We start from the raw sequence: 20,212 nt of genomic DNA, 5'->3' as shown, positions 1-20,212 counted from the left end.
TAAATAAATACTGCATGGAACAATTATAAAGTTCCCCAGCCTTTGCAGTTATTGGAAAATTTTTGAGTTGTATTTCACTTTAAAAAACAAACAAACAAACTGTGTATAGGATGCCAGTTATGGCTGATGGTAATATCGATAACTAAGTTTGGAGCTGTCTTAGAAAATCTGATGTCAGTGTCTTCATTAAGAAAACCCTGGACTCTTTCATCCTGTTGATTATTTGGATTGCCTCTGTTTTTGTGTTTCCCATGCTCTTCCTCAGTCACAGTGTGCTGCCTCCAAAACCCCATCTGTTTGGAGGCCTGCCTGCCTCTAGAAAGCAACCATAACTAAGGTTAAGGCTGGTGTTAGCAAGGATAGAAGCTCTTTTTATAGGGATTAAGATTGCACTCACTTTGGGTTAGACTCCGCTGCTAAGATTAGTGTGAAATCTGTGCTATAGGAGCTAACTCTCCTTTGGGCTGCACAAGGGAAAAAGCAACTAGCATGCCAGGCTGCCCTAGCAGAGCCCCTGCCGTGCCACTGGCTTTTCCAGAGCACCCAGGTGAAGCACTTTGTAGTAAAATATGGGTTGTAAATATTTTTTGTATGTGTAAATGTTTGATTTAAATTATTTTTTTTAAACTCTCATGTAGCCCGGCCAGGCATGGCTCAGCGGTTGAGCATCAACCTATGACCCAGGAGATTGCTGTTCGAATCCCAGTCAAGGCACATGCCCGGGTTGTGGGCTTGATCCCCAGTGCGGGGTGTGCAGCAGGCAGCCAATCAGTGACTCTCTCATCATTGATGTTTCTGTCTCTCTCTTCCTCCCCCTTCCTCTCTCTGAAATCAATAATGATATATTAAAATAAATAAAAACTCCCATGCAGAGGCACTCAGTTAAGGATGGAGTAAATTTTACACTGCCCTGCACTTTGAACATATCACCCATGTTCTGGTTATTGAAGTGGATCCAGCATGATGATTGAGTTGACAAATGAGAGCTTTATTGCTATTGTTAAAATCACTGCCCTGAGCACTTCACACAGAATAAGTTCATCTTTTTTTTAAGTTGCTCAGGTTAGAAACTTCAGTTATCTTCGACTCTTCTCTTTCTCTGAAACTGCATGTCCGTTAGCTTCTTCTCAGACCATATATGTCCATACATCAGAATCTTACTGCCTTTCAACAGCTCCAGGACCACCATGAGCTCAAGTTGCCATCAACTCTTACCTCAGTTATGACAATAGATTCCTTCCTGACCTTTGTTTCTGCCCTTTCTCCCCTTCAGCCTACTCTCAACCCAGTGGCATGATGATCTTATTAAAATGAAGGTCTCTCCTTACTTTGCCCAGTGTCCTTGCCTCCAAGACCCTGTAAGATACGGCTTCTCATTACTCGTCTGCGTTCATATCTTTTCTTACCCTTGTTCACTATGGCCTTAAACATGCTTGGCCTGCTCCCCCCTCAGAGCCTGTGTGGTTTCCTCTGCCTGTTCCCAGTTGTCCACATACCTCACCCCCTCACCCGTTTTAGAGTTTTATTCAAATGCCACCACCTCAGTAAGGCCTACCCTGACCTCCCTACTTAAAATTGCAACCCCTTAACTTCCTTTCTTTATTGTACTAACGTATTTGTTACCCACTAACAAACTTTTTATAATAGCTTTGATAATAGTTTTTAAATATATCTTTATTGATTTCAGGGAGAGGGGGAGAGAGAGAGAAACATCAATGATGAGAGAGTCATTGATCGGCTGCAGCCCGCAACCCGGGCATGTGCCCGACCGGGAATCTAACCCTGATCGCCTGGATCCTAGGTCGATGCTTAACCACTGAGCCACGCCCGGCCGGGCTGATAATAGTTTTTAAAATAGCTTTACTAAAATATAATTCACACACCACACAATGCACCTAATTAAAATATACAATTCACTGATTTTCAGTATACTCAGAGTTCTGCAGTCAATGCCATAATCAGTTTTAGAACGTTTTCATCGCCCCAAAAGAAACCCCAATGGCAGTCACTCCCCATTCCCTACCCCTGAACCCTTCCAGTACTAGGCAACAGCTGATCTACTTTTTTCCTTATAGATTTGCCTATTCTGGACATTTCGTAGAAATCACATAGGACGTGGTCTTCTGTAACTTGTTTCTTTCACTTAGCACGTTTTCAAAATGTATCCATGTTGTAGCTTGCATTGAGTACTTCATTTCTTTTTGTGACCAAATAGTTCACTGTATGGATATAACACATTTTATTTATATTTTTTTCATTCATCAGTTGATGAACATTTGTGCGCAAGTATTGTGTGGACATACATTTTTAATTCTCTTGGGTATATACCTACTAGGAATTTCTGGGTCATATGGTAACTCTATGTCTACCCTTTTAAGGAACTGCAAGACCATTTTCCGGAGCAGCTTCATCATCTTACATTCCCACTAGCAGTGTATGTGTTCCAATTTCTCCATATTGTTGCCAGCACTTATCTTTTTTATTATAGCCATCCTCATGGGTATAAAGTGTATCTCACTGTGATTTGAATTTACATTTTCCTGATAACTTATGATATTGAGCATCTTTTTATGTGCTTATTGGCCATGTGTATCTTATCTGGAGAAACGTCTATTCAGATCCTTTGCCCATTTTTAAGTGAGATTATTTCTCTTTTTAATGTCAAGGTGTAATAATTCTTTATGTATTCCGGATACGAGATCCTTATCAGATAAATGACCTACAAATGTTTTCTCCTGTTCTGTGGGTTATCTTTTTCTTTCATGATAGTACCTTTGAAGCACAAAAGTTTTTAATTTTGATGAAATTCAACTTAAGTATTTTTATGTGATTGCTCAGCACCATGTCTTAAAAAGGCTATTGCCCTGCCCGCCATCGAATTCTCTTGGCACCCTTATCAGAATCAATTCACTGCAAATGCGAGGATTTATTTCTGGACTCTCAGTTCTTTTCCATTCATTATACGTTGCTATCAGAAGCCTCTGAGCGTATGGTTTCCTTTGAGCTCTACTTGTCTTGCCTAGACTGTTTCTTATTAGCTGGGAGTGTTGTAGTAACTGGCTTTCTAGCAGGCTGTTTACTTGGGAAAAGATTTCAGGAAAGACACATCTTAAGGCTTCTAAAATCCACAGCGTAATTGATGTTTTCTTTGCCTTTAAGGAGTTGTAAAGGTCAAAGCCTGTAATCATGACTTTCTTTCTCTGTCTTTAGTCATCTTGGCTCTATCTGTAGCTGTCCATTTTGAATTCCTATTTCCATTTAGGGGAGCTCTTTTGAGTCCCCATGAAATTTTTTTTTAAGGTGAACCATCCAGGCAGTTTTTATTCATTAATATTCATGACTACACACAGCATTCTCATTAGAGATTGCAGTTGCCCTCTCAGTTTGCATGTGGAGTACTAGGGGAGCCTTTTGCATGTCAAGGTACAGGAAGCAGAGATCAGCCTGCACTGCTACCTGCATTTACCTGCTAGAAGTAAAAATTAGTTAAGTGGAAGCGATTATCATACATATTTTATCTCTCCCTTTTGACTGGACACAATGTAGCAAGAGTGGCAGGCCTGAAATTAGTCACCAAACAAACCCAAGGTAGCTGTTGTTGTTCTTTCATTGGCAAATACAGCACGGAGGACATTGTCTGTGAACTGGGATGTCATCAAAGAGCACGTGGTGGAGGCTCATTTACTTTATCACTGTCTTTTAAATTTAGGTGTTCTAAAGCAACATCTAAAGGCGTAATATCTGTGGAGCCCATAGTGCCAAAGTCTGCCGTCTCCCTCCAGTCGTCATCGTACAGACTGGCTGCGGTCTGCACTTTGCATGGTCTGGCGCTGTTTCAGACACGTTAGGATCATTCCGCCTTGTTAAAAGAAGTTGGGAATTCTGCATAGTCTGCCGACTGCTTTCTGTGTTGGTTGTTGCCACGTGACTGGTGGTGACCGTGTTTGTGTTAGTGCACCGGCTTGCACTGCGGTCTCCCTTTGCTGCCGCACCGCCTGGGCATGCGGCCCTCCTAGCTGCAGCTGCAGTTGTTCTAACTGAGAAGCGCAAGGGCCAGAGGAGTAACGCTGTCCTCCTGCAGAACATCTCACTCCTGATAACTGGGATAGAAGCTATAGGACTCATGGGGAAGATGAACTCAGAAGAAGCAAGTCCACCAGTAGAACTGCTAGTACAGTGCATGCTTGGTCTATGAGCACGAGGGCCTCCTAATCCCCGGCCAGGGTAAGACATCCTGTGTACATGTCGAAAACCACTCGACCCATCTGAGTCTCTAGGGGCTTTGTGCTGAAGTGCAAGGTGAGCTGCAGTCATCGGTGACATGAGTAGTCTCCTCCAGGTAATGCTGCACATACAGGACAGATAACTTCTGTGGATGTTTCTGCGTGTTCACACTAACATGTTCTTGTATAGCCCATTTTTCCACAATAGGGAAAAGTAAGACTGTGGCTGCTCTACAGGGAAAGCTTCCCCACCATAGTACAAATCAAAACCTACTCTTGTTAATAGGCACTGTATTGGAGGTCAGTTTTATGCCTTCTTGCACCACTTTCATAACAAGACACACAAAGATCATAAGCAGCAAATTAAACAAATCTTCGACCTCAGAAATTTCCTTTTAAACCTGCATCACAGCTGACACTTTCATGTCAGGACATCCTAGTTCAGATGGTGGCAGCGTGGCCCTTCCCGGTTGAGCCCCCATGGCATTCAAGAACAAGGTCACATGAGTTGCAGACATTCGTATGGCACGATCTGGAGTTTCAGCACTGTGTGGACATATAATAAAGCCCTGTTCTGATCAAGTATATCCGTGGCCGACCAGCATTCTGGCACCTGGCCTGAAGGTAATGAGGCCAGCTGGCAATCTCCTTGTGGCTTAAATACCATGTTAGACCACACAGGCACCTTTTTATCCCGGGCTATTAATCTTAGAACTTCAATTTTTAATCCTAGAAGCTGGAAACACTTTTGGTAGAGCAGGAAAGTGGAAAATTAATTCTTATTGATGCAATGTAAAGATTGCCAGGAATAACTAGAGTGTAGGTAATTCAGTTCATCTGCTTTTCCCAGTCAGTAAACCTGATAGTAGTGAACCCTTTCCAGGCATGTGTCCTCTTAAACTGCTAAAACACAGGTTCAACCTAATCATTTAACCTAATGCTGTGGTATATTAATACATATAATCACTCTCAAAATACAACTTTTCTATTGGTATAATTTTGTTATGCTCTAGTTCTTTCAAGACACATTTCAGTTGGGTGACAAACACATGGTTTCTTCAGAGTTGTAGAATAGAATCAGTTATCCCATTGTTGCTATAGTGGACATTGATTTAAAAATATTTGTGTGGCCTGGCCGGGCGTGGCTCAGTGGTTAAGCGTCTACCTAGGATCCAGGCGATCAGGGTTCGATTCCCAGTCAGGGCACATGCCCGGGTTGCGGGCTGCAGCCGATCAATGACTCTCTCATCATTGATGTTTCTGTCTCTCTCTCTCCCTCTCCTTTTCTCTCCGAAATCAATAAAGATATATTTAAAATATATATATATTTGTGTGCCATCAGTATACTAGGACACATGTGAGGCGCTGTCTCCATCAGTGTGCTGGTCACCTTCAGCAAAGTTGTTTGGCCAAGTGTTTATATGTGAAGTCACTTACTTCATGGTTGCCTTAGGGCCACCTTCCAGGTTTTCCTCCCAACTGGTTAGTGCATTGTTGGACTTATTGAAACATGCTAACAATCAGATACTCACTCTGATTGAAAGCCTTCTGTTGTGCCAAGTGCTGTGATTGCTGCTGGTGACACAAAATGGCCTCAGTCTCTGTGTGTAGACCCGGCCTCACCTAATGATGTTGCTGTAACTCTAATGCATCAACAAATCATTCATATATAACACATGCTACTGTGAGAGCCTATGATAGTCATCCATTCACTAAAACAGACAAACGTAGGTGCCTACTGTGTGCTAAAGGTGTTTGATTGCCAAGGTGAGGGGCAGCTTCCCTAAAGAAATGTCAATTAAGCTGAGACCTTAGAGAGGAGTCAGCTTATCAAAGGGTAGTTGAAAAGCCTCCTAGACCAAGAGAATGGCATGTTCTAGAGAAGACTAGTGTGGCAAGAAGCCGAGAGGGAAACAAGATGAGACTGAAGCACTTGAAGACCTCCTGGGTCATGTTGAAGGTTTTCCCTCTGTCCTAAGAGCAGAAAGAAGACATTGAAATGTTTAAACCGAAAGCCGCCTTTACATAGCCTGTAAACTGGGTCTCAATTAGCCAGCTTAGCTCTTATTCAGAGTTGTTGATTTCTAGGTAGAAAAAGGTTAGAATTTTAAAATTTTGTCATATTTAGAGCAGTGCTCCAACTGTAGTGTGTTTAGGAATTACCTGGAGGGCTTGTTAAAACAGATTTTTGGGCCCCACTCCCAGAGATTCTGTAAGTCTGGATGGTGTTCAAGAATTTGAATTTGTAATAAGTTCCCAGAAGATGCTGATGCTGCTGGTCCTGACGTGGACCAGATTTTGAGTTGCAGTTATTTAGAATTAACTTACCCCTCTTTTGTCATTATTTTCCTGGTGTGTAATCAGCAGAGGATCATTTTTAGTTACACAATAACTAAATTTTTTTTTTTGGGAGCTGTATTTTATAGATGCCATTTAAAGGCTATAAATTACACTTACCTGTGTACCTTTTCTATATAGGGTGGGGCAAAAGTAGGCTAACAGTTGTTTGTATGGAAACTAATCCAGTAATAATACAAGAATGAGCTTTCACATACTCACTACTGTAAACCTACTTGTGCCCCATCCTGTTTATGTGACTGTGAGGTGATGCAGTAAACAGCTTTGGGGAGACATAGCCCAGAAATCAAGATACTTAAAATCAGAAAGAAATTTTGATTAACAAAAATTTGTCAACAATACTTTGACAGCCATTGAGATTTTGAAATTTAGAACAATATGATTTGGGATTTGGAAACAGTGTTTCGGCAAGAGTAAACCTGTGTATTATTGAATCCGTTTGTGTGTGTTTTTTCCCTAGATCTAATTACTTGTTTAGACACTGCACCCAGCTTTTTGGAACCTGAGTTCAGGTAGGAGCATATTTATGCCCTTTTTCCCCTAAATTTACCCTCATTGCCTTCAGCCTGATTCTTCACACACCGAAGATTAACATCCATGGTGACACGTGGTCATTGTTGTAACACCTCACTCTGTAAACCAGAGTTTTATTTAAAGCCATTGCATTGCCATGTTTAAATTTTGCATTAATTGTAGCATTTGGATCTTCTCCACAATGAAAATATAATTTTAATGTACTTTAAAAGTAAAACCAGTTGCTCTTCAAAATCTGGCAGAACTGCTAATAAAAGTAGAACTATTTATCTTTTCTGTAAAAAGACAAGAGATGGGTTTAGGCTATTGTGAAATTTCAGTGTTCCTACCCAAGGAGTATTTCTGCGATTTCCCTGCTTTGTGCCCTTGTCTCTTGCCCAAACTAGATGAACCCTGCATCGATTCCCCTCCCAGTCCTAATTTTTGCCGGCCTTACTCTGCCGTTAACATGGCTGCCAGGTTACTTTCTAAAATACGTATCTCCTCACCCCCTGCTTGCAGATTTCAAGCACTCCTAATCAAGGTGGAGTCATCCGGATTCCTTAGCTTGGTGTTCAGGATCCTGTCCCAGTTTCTTGGGCCATTTTCCTAGTTTCGTCTTGTGCATTCATGTTGAAAGGGCGTCTGGATCGCTTACACTGCTCTGAGCTCTCAGGACTTTCGCCTAGAATCGCTTTACTCCTCTCTGCTTGGCAGAATCATTCTCATCCTCTAAGACCATCTCACTAACCCCCCTGCCACTTGCTACCTCTTCACAGAGAACCTTCCTCTGTCTTCAAAAATGGTTCTGTCTCTATGGGGTGGGTGCACTCTTCAGCACTTGTGGGGGATCCTGGTCTGCAGAGGTAACCCTGGCATCGGTGTATGGCTCACAGCCCTGCAGAGGGTCCACTGTCTTGTGTCCTCTACTCTCTAGCTCCATTGTCACCGCCCAAATGCAAGCTGCTGTCATCTCTCGTCTGGACTACTGCCCTCTCTGCCTCACTCTGTCCCAGCTTCCACTCATGGATCCTTACAGTTTTTTCTTCCTGGGAGCCACAGTACTCTTTTAAAAATACAAATCAGATTATGTATATGCACTGTCAAAATCCTTTATTGACTTTCTATTTTTACTTAGTAACATATTCCAGACTCCTTGCCGTAGCCCACAAGGCCCCTGCATGATCTGGCCCCTGCCCTCACTTTAGCTTTTTCTCACACTAACCCACCTTTGCTGACTGCAGTCTACCTGCACTGGTTGTTCCAGACACACCCAGCACCTGCCTCACAGGCATGATGTTCCTTTCTATCAAGATGCATCTCCCTGCACTTGCTCCAGTGACTGTTAGTTCTGCTGAAGCGTCATGTCCTCAGGGCCCAGTTCCTTGACCCAGACAGTGCAGAGCCTGTGTGTGAGCAGACATCTGCCACCTGCCAACCACGTGACCCAGTCACGCAGTTCCTCAGGGTCCTCATCTGTAAAATGAGGAGGGTAATAGTTCCTGCCACGTAGGGTTCTTACGTGGACTACCTGAAGCTCTTAGAATGCTGCCTGTCATATAGTAAGCTTATTGAACATTTTTATTACTTTTATTAAGTCAGATTCTTCCAAGTTCTTTCATAGAGTCTCTTTCCTTCATAGCAGAATCATAATCTAATTGTTTGTGTAAGTATCAGTTTAATGTCTTCCCCCACCACTGATATAAACTCAGTGAGGACAGGGGGCTGTGTTTGTTTGATTGACATTTGTAAGTCCAGTACCAGCACAACCCAGCACTTGGACCACATAGTCAAGTAAATGTGTCAAGTGGGTAGGTGGGTGGGTTAGGAGTGAGTGAGTGAGTAAATGAATGAATGAATACTAAACTTTTTTTTAGATCAACATAAATTTGATCAATAGAGGGTTGCTAAAATAAATTATAGTTTATCTACAAATAGAATTTCATGTAGGTGAAGAGAGCTTAGAGTAGAAATATGCCTTTATTCATTCTGAAATAAAATAAAGCTGTATGTAAAATAAGAGACACTTTTTATACATTTGTGGGTAAAGGCGTGTGTGGATGGATAGGAGAAAGTCTGAAAGGGCTTTTCAGGTGGTGGTCCTCTCAGAGTGGTGAGATTATGGTATTTACGTTGAAATGAAAAATGGATATGTGGGGTTTTTTGGTCTTTTTCCCCCAAAAGTACAGTGGTATGTGCCCTTTAGCTTGTTTTTATTTCACAGTAAATACTGTCCGGCTGGTTGTCTGCTTCCTTTTGCTGAAATATCTGGAACAATCCCTCATGGATACAGAGATGTAAGTAGGCTCTAAGACTTAGGTTAAAGTTGTGATGGGACTTTATTTTTTTTAAACTTCAGAATAGGTAGATGTGTACCTATTGTATATCTTTGTTTGGGTATTTTTCTAGGAATTGTTTCTTTTTAGTAATGTGTAATGTTTTATTTTTCTTCTAAAAATCTGTGTTACTGCATTAGTAATATGTCTCATGTTTATTGAGAAAACTGCCTAGATAAACTAGTTTATTGAGGAAGTGTAAGTCTTATTTATGAATTATCAAAAGGAAATCAAACACTGACCCTTTTCTTTCCCTCCTTCCTGCAGTCCTCGCCACTGTGCTTGGCTGGCGTGCACGCAGGAGTGGTGTCAAACGTCCTGGGTGGCCAGATCAGTGTTGTAATTAGTAAAGGCATCCCGTACTATGAAAGCTCTTTGGCTAACAACGTCACATCTGTGGTGTAAGTATATATGCCGATTATAATAAGCATGCTGGGCAGGGGTGGGACAGGGACTCGTAAGACCTCAGCAGTGTAATAGTCAGTGGCACTCATGTATGTGCCCAGCGCCTGAGTGTACTGAAGAGGACAGGCAGGGTCATACTACTTGGTTAGTTCTCTGTCAAAAAGGTCATTTGGAAGCATGTTTGTTTGTTCTTTTCTAAGTGTTGAAGAGTCTAGAAGTATGTTCGCAAATCCTTATTTCATTTTAAAGATCAGAAGGTATAACTACTGTTCTTTACAGCCTTGTGTGACCCAGGATGAATTGAGGATAATTGAAACAGTTTGAATGAGAATTAAATTTTGACATTAATCAGAGGTGGTAGTATTATGAATCCCCCTCTCATCCCCTGCAACACTGGAACTTCTTGTTCTTAGACACACTGCTTTCCTGTAACAAATGCAGTCTCTCTCAGCAGTATCCGGCTTGCTTCTGTTTACCCCAGGAAACTGGAGCCTCCTTGTCGGAGAATTACCCCTTTCCATACACCTTCACCACAGGCAGTTGCCAGAGGAAAGGCTCAGGAGTCAACTTATTCCATGAGAAAGATAAAATAACATATATTCAAGGTTACAAGGACATATTTGCACAATCACGTATGAAACAAGGAACTAGGTACTTGTAGAGAAAGTTATTTATACTGATGTCAGAAGTTTTGCTTAGAAATGAGACTCTCTTTTTAACTAGGGACATTATCAGTTGTCTAATATATAGCCAGAGAATAGTCTTAGTTCTTTATACAGTAAAATAAAAACAGAAGTTTTACTAAGACAAATATGGGGAATTCATGTGTTATGTGATGTGTCACCAAAAACACCTTTCTCTCTTTCAGGGGACACTTATCTACAAGTCTTTTTACATTTAAGACAAGTGGTAAGCCTTTTGTGGACTTTATAATTTGTGTAGTAGCTAATAGTTTTGAACACTGAATGTCAGGAATTGTGCCAGTCACTTTTCTTGTACTTTCTTATTTAGTTGTCACAATAACACTATGAGGTTAGATGGTGTTTAATAATATAATTAAAGTTTTATATGAATAGGGAAATGATCGTGTAAGCACGGAAAATTTCTAGGAAAGGTGATTTTTGAACTTGTCTGAAGACGTAATTCATTCATTTGACTGAAAATATTTATTGAGTGCCAGCCTTTAATTGTCAGGTACTGTTCTGGTCTAGGAGAACAGCAGTGAGCAGAATAAACAAAATTCTGCTTTCCTGGAGCTTACATTCTGATAGTGAGAGAGCAACAATGAACAGTGAATACACCAATTATTTATAATGTATTGTTTATAATATTAGATGTAGAAAATCAAGAAAAGATAGGCAATGCAGGAGGGACTGGTGGGGGATCAGGGCAAGCCTCACGGAGAATGTGACATTTGAGCTAACACCTGAAGGAGGGAGAGGAGTGAGTCACCCACTGACCCGGGAGTTTGTCCCAGGGAGACTGTAATATATCTCCATTAAACTAACGGTTGTTGCTCGTGAATAAATATGTACAGTTCCTGACAAGACACAAAGCATAGACCCAAGAAACACTTGCCTAGTTTTGAAATTTCACTGTTAAAGCGTACTATTTGCATAGTGTAAGTTAATTAAAGGTATAATAGAAAGTTTGCAATGAGCAAGTTTATGTAGATTTTAAGTTTATATCTGGAAACCCAGTTACTTTCTTCTTTGTTTCAGGTTGTTACGGAACCCTGGGCATGGAATCTGGTGTGATTGCCGATCCTCAGATAACGGCCTCGTCTGTGCTGGAGTGGACTGACCACACCGGGCAGGAGAACAGTTGGAAACCCGAAAAGGCCCGGCTGAGGAGACCAGGGCCACCCTGGGCTGCTTTTGCCACTGATGAGTATCAGTGGTTACAGATAGATCTGAACAAGGAAAAGAAGATAACAGGTTAAGAGACATGATGTTTTAGAACTTATACTGATTTTATTTGAAAACCTGGTGACATCTAAGATTTTTATAGAAAATTAAGTCACTGCAAATTTGATTATGTGGTTTTACGTTTTCCTTACTGGTGTTAATGTTACTGAAGACAGTTTTATAAAAAACATGACAGAGGAGAGGAGTTGGTATGAGTCTTATTAGCTTTTTTGTTATTGTAATAAGATTCTTTTAAGGTAGTGTTTCAGTAAGGTGATCTTGAGACATCTGAAATAACCATCTATTATAGTCATTAAGAGAAATTTATGTTCAAGGAGTTTACTCTTAAGTGCTGTAAATAATATTCCACATGTGCTGAGTATAAATTTAATTATTTAGTGCAATTTAGCAAGTGGTCAGAATAATTGCCTGGGATTGGTTTTGTTAAAGATTTATTTCGGTACCGAAAATTATACCAGTAATCATCTTTAATCTGTTCATTCTCAGGAAGCCATTCTTACTTGGTAGGTGCAGTATATTTCACTGTGATATGAACACAGGCTGCTAAAATGGAATGGTCCTTTCCTTATGTGTGCACTTAGTTCTTCCTGTCTCTACACAGGAGCAAAGCCAAGGATTTCAGCACTGTTATGATGAAACCTTGCGCTTAGATGTGGTAATGTGTCATAGGCAAAAATGTTGGAGCAGTGTATGTTAGGTGTTTACATTTCATTGGTGAACAGACTTCGAAGATTAGACCATGTGCAGTAATAAAAGCATCCCTCCCTTCCCCAGGTATTGTGACCACTGGCTCCACCATGGTGGAGCATAACTACTACGTGTCTGCCTACAGAATTCTATACAGTGACGATGGGCAGAGGTGGTCTGTGTACAGAGAGCCTGGTGTGGAGCAGGATAAGGTAAAATGATTAACAAGTTATTTTTTAAAACATTTTTTTAAATGAGCCTTTGCCAAAGTCACAGGAGCTCCTCCTGTGTGATCTAAAAGTTAAATACTATTTGGTGTAAGTCTGCCCTCTTCTGGTTATTTTAGGTAGTGTTAGTTATTGACCTTATCCTTCTAAGCCATGTTTAGGAAATTCTCAGTGGTTCTAGGTCACTTTTGATGATTGTAAGGGTTAAGTACTTTACTAATTATTTTTTTCACTACATTTTAACTCAAATTTTTAGAGACTTTATTAGGAAATTCTAGAAAGGAACTTATAATTTCTTGTCTTTAAAAAGCTTTTCTTTTCAATACACAAAATGATGGAGAAGCCTAACTAATTTGTTCCCAGATTTCTACTCGGTAGGCAACGGGGACAAAAGAGCTAAGGGCAAAAGAGCATTAATTTATAGGCCACTGTAGACTTGAAAGGTCATTTCAAGATCACCTCAGCAACTTTGTCTTAGAAAACATCTATATTTTCCTACCTGAAGAATTCCCTTAGCTTCTGCGGTCATTACGAAACTGTTGTCTTAGTTAACATGACTGTGCTGAAATGGGCCAGACTGCGTGAGAAAGGGGTGGAGAGCAGGCACAGGTGGCTCCCCACACCTGGCTCCGGGCCCTTGATCTACCACAAGGATCTTGTAACTGCAAGAGTCCATGTCCCTGAGGAAGGTAGATTCCTCTCATCTAGAAATATGAGCACATATTTTTAGTGACACTTCCGTATGAATTTTATTTTAGTTATATGATACTGATACTATCAGTTCTCTATCATATATAAGACTTACTAATATATCTTCAATTACCACTTTTCTCATCTCTCTGTTCAAAAACTGCAGGGGCTTCCTATAGTCTTTCATATGGATCTAAACTCTTCTGCTGTTATTCAAGGCCTTCTTTCCTCTCTTCTACTTGATATCACATGAACTCCATCTTTGGTGAGCCTCTGCCCATTGAGCAAATAACAATATTGTCTCATTTCTATCTTCTAATGCCCCCAAACTTGACTACCTTTTACTCTTACTTAGCACATCTATATTTATTTGTATAACTTTTATTATATTTGTGAGATGTAGTTAATTTTTTGAAATTATAAGAATTAACCATGTTTACATTATAAAAACATCTAAGAACATTGAATTTCTGAAAAAGATTTTTTGTTGTTTCATTTTGAAAGATAATTTCACTGAATTGAGAGTCTGGGTTGCCAGTTTTTTGTTTCAATACTTTAAATATGCTGGTACATTGTTTTCTGGTTTGCATTGTTTTCAGCACAAATTCTGCTACATTCTTAATCATTGTTGCTCAATATGTAATGTCTTTTTTTCCTTGGCTACCTTCAAGATTTTCTTTTTATCATTTGTTTTAAGTAATTGGATTATGATGTGTTTTGTGTAGCTGGCTTCATGTTTCTCCTGCTTGGGCTTCTTTGAGCTTCTTGGATCCCTGGGTTATAATTTGCATTGAATTTGGAAAATTGTATGTCATTTTTTTTCTTCAAATGTGTCTCCTCCTCATTTCTAATTACATGAATATTATGACTCTTGAAGATGTCTTACAATTCACTGATGCTGTTCATTGTTTTAATCTTTCTCTGTGTTCTAGTTTCAAAAATTTCTATTGTTTTGTCTTCAAGTTCAGTAATCTCTTCTGCAATGTCTGATCTGCTATTAATCCTATCCTGTGTATTTATCTTTAATACTGTGTTTTTCACCTCTAGATTTTCAGTTTGGAGCTTTTAAAATTTCTTCCATGTCCTTAACATGCTCATACTTTTCATTACCTCTGAAACATATGGTTATATAATAACAACTCTTAATGCCCTTGCCTAATAATTCTATCTACTAATATGTCATATTTAGATCTTTTTATGTTGATTGATATTACGGGTCATATTTTACACATCTGGTAATTTCTGACTGAGTTGCCAGACATAAACATGACATTGTTTGGTGCTAGATTTCATTTTTTATTATTCCTTTAATTCTGTTTGAGCTTTATTCTGGGACACACAGTACTTGAAAATCATTATCTTTTCAGTGCTTGCATTTTAGCTTTATTAGGCAGGACTTGAGCAGCCTTTTGTTCTAATTTTTCCCTACCACTGAGAAAAGTGTTATAAGTCCTCAGCCCAATATCCCATGTATTGGGAGGTTTCTTCACTCTGGCTGTTGGCAGTGCGAGCTGTTCCCAGCTCTGTGCAGTTCTCAGAATTTTTCTACTGGCTCCTTTCTGGTGTTTTTTACCCATCCACAGATAGTTTCTTCATATGTAGCTGAAGATTTGAGGGGAATCTTCCTACAGATCCTAGAAGTTTCTCTGCAGTTTTCTTCTATACTATACTCTGCAAATTCTAGCTGCCTTCGCCCTCCATCTCTGAGCTCTGTCTCCTTGATTCAGTGAAACACTAGGCTTTTTCTAGGCAATATTGGGGCAGTAAAGGCCTCACCTTATTTGTTTCCCTTTTCTCAGGGGTTGTTGCCCTATGCTGCCTGTTGGCCAATGTCTGAAAGTCCATTGTTTCATATATTTTATTTGATTTCTCAGAAATTTAAGGCAGAAGATTAAATCAAGTCACTGTAAATCTATCGTGGATAGAAATAGAAGTCCTTCATGGAATTATATGAAATAATTTTTTGCCTCACTTATGTTAGCCCATCTGCTCCCTCATCTACCCCCAACTCAAGGGTAATTGGCATATTTAATTTCACACCCTTTCTAAGCATACATCCATGCATGAGCACATACAGACCAATTGAGAGAGCTTTTGGTTTGGTTTTGAAGTGGAACTGTATGTACACCTTGTTTTTATAATATATTGCTTTTAATAGTATGCCACTTTTTGTGTGCTAACATCCAGTAAATTTAAGTTCCCAGAGAATGGGAACTTTGATTTCCATTTCCATATTACCCTCATGACACCTTGCAAACCAACCTCTACATAGGGATTTGTAATAAATGCTTACAGGTTAAATATAGCAAGTCTTTTTTACTTGGCTTTTATAAAATCTTTCTCCTTTAAGTTTTTTATAAAAATGAGACTGCAGTATGGAGTAAGATCTCAGGGATATAGTTTTTATGTCCCAAAATGATGTTTATTTATTATTTTTATTCCACTAAAGTGATAAACTGTAAATAATTGCCTTCATTTTATTTCAGAGTAATATCTGAGGAAATAATGGAAGATTACTCGTGTGGAAATTATTGTAATTTCAAATTAAACTTCTTAGAAAATGAAGGATATTAACACATCTTAGAAGTTTACAATCTAATGTCATGGTGACTCGGCCAGGAAAAAAATAGCTATAATATTTGGAAATGACATGATTGAGGAAGTAAACATTTACTTGTTCCTACCTTAACAGATAAAAATAAGCCACTTTGATTTTAGGAAGGTGTTCATTTATTAATGGTCTTTAGAATCTACCTGTAGATGATCTGGCCTGTAGGAACAGGGAGGGCCTTTTTTGCTTCGTAGAGCCCTAACCATAGGTCTGAAGACACACATTCAAGTCGCTGTTCTGTCACTGACAGACTGTGGGATCCGATTCTGAGCTGCAGTTTCCTGGGTTCTGCCCCTTTCGTAGGGCTGTCATAGAGAGGAACTGACTTAATCATAGGAAATGCTCTGTGATTAAGGGCTCTTCCAGTGTAAGGTACTATCGTTATTTGGTTGAAGTAGCTGAGGGAATAAGATAGTCCTTGAAATCATATTTTTACCTAAGGATTATTCACGTAATGCATCCGTTGCTGTTTAGTGACGATGGTTACATTAGGCAGGGAACAGTGTCCCTTTTCTGGCTCAGAGAACAACAGAATATGGGAACTGTGTTTATGTAGTTTATCCAGTAGGTGGAGCTATATAACTGTTGTGTGTGTGTTAGTATATGTTCATTTTCAGTCTATTTATTGAGAGAAAAATTATGAAAAGTGAACAGTAAAGCATTTCCTCTGAGATCTCATATGATCAGTTATGCTTTGCTTTGAAAATAAAATCAACATATTTATATAGTTGGGAATTCTACAGGACTAGAGTTACTGATTCATTAATAACAATATACCATCTCATTGCAGTTGAAGCTCTCTTCTCAAATAGCCAAGTTAGCATTCTTGTTTGTATCATCTTAACATCATTTTTATATTCTGTATTTTTCTTTTATAAATTTTTGATGAAGAATGTGCAGCCTCTTAATAATTTTCCAAATTGTGATTTACTTTCTTAAAAATTAATTCTTATTGTCGTACTTTGCAGATCTCATTTAAGGCCCACAACAAAAAAAAACACACCCAAAAACATGTTTCAGTGGAGCAATTTAGCCCTGGCCTCTGTTGATGTAAAGTACCAATTTTTTGTTTTTTAAAGATATTTCAAGGAAACAAAGATTATCACCAGGATGTGCGTAATAACTTTTTGCCACCAATTATTGCACGTTTTATTAGAGTGAATCCTACCCAATGGCAGCAGAAAATTGCCATGAAAGTGGAACTGCTTGGATGTCAGTTTATTCCTAAAGGTAAAGCAACAGTATGTTTCAAACGTGTTTTTTTCACTGGATTGATTAAGAATGCTAAGTGCTATTCTCAGAGAAAGTAATTAATAACAGTGTGTAACCTCTAAATTACATTATCTTCCTAAAGGAATTTTTAAAAAGAAATAGTTATCCTCTTAAAAAGTTAGACATCAAAACAATTTCCAGAATTACAAGTAGAAGAGAGGGCACCCGGGATGAGAAGTCACGAGATTGCTTTCCAAATCTAGTCTCAACCTTAACAGTTTTTAATCAGGTTTCATGTATATAATCCTTGTATCACATAAGCACTGATGATTGATTACACAGTAGTAACCTCTAAATGACTTTCACTTTGAATAAGTTAAAAGTGGGAGTAACTTCCTTCAACATTATATAATATTTTAATGCCCTGTTTACCGTTGTATCCCTAAGAACTGCCACAGTGCCTAACACATAGTGGGCCCTCCATACATATTTATTAAATGAATTGCTGAGTAGATCACATCACAGTAAAATTTTTATAGCTTTAGAGTTCAGCATCATTCGCCTCCCTACTCTCAGACAATTTAATTATTTAAAAACGGTGAAGTCCCAATATATTTGTGCATTTAATGCAGAATATATTTGTCCTTCTGACATGTTTCTCTCTGAGGTTTAAAATGACTGTGCAGAATTAAGTATTCTAGGAAATGGTAAAGACATTTAAATTACTATTTTCTAAACCATTTTTCAAGGTCGTCCTCCAAAACTCACTCCACCTCCACCTCCACCTCCTCGGAACAGCAATGACCTCAGAAACACTACAGCCCCTCCAAAAATAGCCAGAGGTACGCCTCCTTTAAACATGAGAATTTCATAGCCCCTGGATTTGTGGTATAACTTTCCATAAGTATGTTAAAAGCATTGTAAAGTAACTTTATTTTAATCAAGTTGACGTAGATAAAAGAATAAAGAGTTTTTAAACCTTTTTGTTTTTCTAGGTCATCGCCCAAAATTCACTCAGCCGCTACAACCTCGCAGGAGCAATGAATTTCCTGCACAGACAGAACAAACCACTGCCGCTCCTGATATCAGGAACACAACTGTAACTCCAGATGTCACCAAAGGTGGGCAACCCAACGTTCATACCTGTCTGTAGACTTGTTTTACTGTTTGCAATTTAAGTTTCTAAGAACATTTCTAGCTTTTAAACTCTGTTTCTTGTCCTTGGACTGGAGTTTTTTAAGTGTAGCAAGAAAATTGATTCCCTCTCTTGGGGGAAGACTGGCTTTTTTGCTCTAAGTTCTGTTCTCTGGAGCCATGTAGAATTGTTCTTTAAATATTTAGAGACGGCTGGCCCTTGCCGGTGTGGCTCAGTGGTAAGAGTGTCCACTTACGGAAGGGTCACGGGTTTGATTCCGGTCAAGCCCATGTACCTGGGTTGCAGGTTTGATCCCTGGCCCTGGTTGGGGCGTGTGTGGGAGGCAACCAATCGATGTGACTGTCTCACATCGATGTCTCTCTCTCCCCACCTTCCACTCCCTCTAAAAAGCAATGGAAAAAATATCCTTGGGTAAGGATTAACCAAAAAAAAAAGAGAGGTGGCTGCTCTATTGTAGACCTCCTCTTGCAGTTTTTGTCTCTATGCAGCTAAACATTGTGGAGTCTCATGCCTAGAAATATTTCTAGAAATGAAAAGCATAGCAGGAAACAAACCTTTTCTCTTTATTATATATTAATTGGTTGGATAGGGAATTTGGTGGCAAAAAGAAGAGAAAAATGTTTTGGTGAAAATTAATACTTTTTAAAAAATACTCTGAGTTAACACATAAAAAAACTAATCTCTTTTTAAAATGTTTGCAATTATAATTTTTCAGATTGTAAGTATAAATATATTAGTAGGGTTTACTTTCAAATTTTATTAATGATAAGGTATTAACATACAAAACATAATAGTTCTTTGATTTTATAAGTTGTTGAAAAACAAAGTTTCAGCTGACTACAGGAAAAGAAGCGCCTGTGTCCTAGAGGAATGTTTCAGTGCTGGCAGATAAATAAAGCACACGCGTTCTCAGGACAGCGCAGAGGGGAGATTGCAGCTCATTCATCGTAACTTGTGCCACCCAGAACTTTAATCATCCTCATTTTCTGAAAATTTGTCTGGATTCAGATAACTTTCAACTTGTCAATTTCTTTCCTATCTTCCAAACAAATTTCTTTTCTCATGCTGCAGGGAAATCTAGCAAGAAGCGTTTAGTTCTCAGAGCCGAGGGATCTTAGTATCTCCACAGAGAGTTTCTTTCCAGTTTGCAGGAGGCAAGTGTTTGGGCAGAACCCAGACCACATGCATTGCCCATCTTGAAATCTGATTGTAGAACCTTAAAATCTAAAACTAGAAGTGCCCTTAAAGCATTTTCTTCCAGAGCCAGGATCCCTGCAAGATTAAAAAGAACAAAGAATGTGCAGGTGTTTTTAATCGAAAGGGTCTAGCCTCTGGGACCAGTGCTGTGTAGACCCAAACCCAAGCAGGCGTTTTAATGCCTCTGATTGCATCCATCTGAACCCTGATTGTTCGCCCTCCAATTTCACAAATTTTAGAGATAAAGCACGTTGACTTTCCTGATTCTTAGTGCTTTCTAGCCTGAGTCAGGATTTCTGTTGTATGCACTTCTCCATTTTTACATTCAGGGTGAGAGTGATGCTGGAGGAAGCGTGTCATGGACAGATTGTGCCGCTGTAACTTCCAGCCCCTCCTCCAGGGGGGCCTCAGCACCAGCAGGCTGCCTTTCTGGTTCCCGGGTTAGCTCTTCTGTTTGTTCTCAACAGTTGCCTCCATATTCTATAAAACCTTAACCCTAAGATCTTCACTCACCCCCGGTACCCTCTTCAACTTCACGAAGAAAGAAGAAGCCATTAGAAGGAAAATCCCTTTTTGTGGAACCTACAAAACTCACGTGTACCCTCTTGTCTACTGCACTAAAAAAGGGGGTTCTTTGTACAGCCCAAGACCGATCACCACCTGTGCCCA

At 39.4% G+C, this 20,212-nt stretch overlaps 1 protein-coding gene across 3 annotated transcripts in view; it reads left to right on the top strand.

The window, feature by feature from the left end:
• DCBLD2 (discoidin, CUB and LCCL domain containing 2) overlaps nt 1-20,212 on the top strand; it is an 80,045-nt gene that overhangs the window by 45,488 nt on the left and 14,345 nt on the right. For all 3 annotated transcript variants that reach the window (XM_081138694.1, XM_081138693.1, XM_081138695.1), the window contains 9 exons: nt 7,042-7,093; nt 9,319-9,391; nt 9,698-9,831; nt 10,704-10,744; nt 11,557-11,772; nt 12,538-12,662; nt 17,058-17,208; nt 17,940-18,032; nt 18,186-18,311. In XM_081138694.1, the coding sequence (XP_080994820.1) occupies nt 7,042-7,093; nt 9,319-9,391; nt 9,698-9,831; nt 10,704-10,744; nt 11,557-11,772; nt 12,538-12,662; nt 17,058-17,208; nt 17,940-18,032; nt 18,186-18,311 (1,011 nt within the window). The remainder of the gene's footprint in view (nt 1-7,041; nt 7,094-9,318; nt 9,392-9,697; nt 9,832-10,703; nt 10,745-11,556; nt 11,773-12,537; nt 12,663-17,057; nt 17,209-17,939; nt 18,033-18,185; nt 18,312-20,212) is intronic.

Source organism: Miniopterus schreibersii (assembly GCF_964146895.1).
Source record: "Miniopterus schreibersii genome assembly, chromosome: 5".
In the NCBI taxonomy this organism is placed as follows: domain Eukaryota; kingdom Metazoa; phylum Chordata; class Mammalia; order Chiroptera; family Miniopteridae; genus Miniopterus; species Miniopterus schreibersii.
Note: the sequence above shows the minus strand (reverse complement) of the source record. Positions and strands in the feature narration are given on the sequence as shown.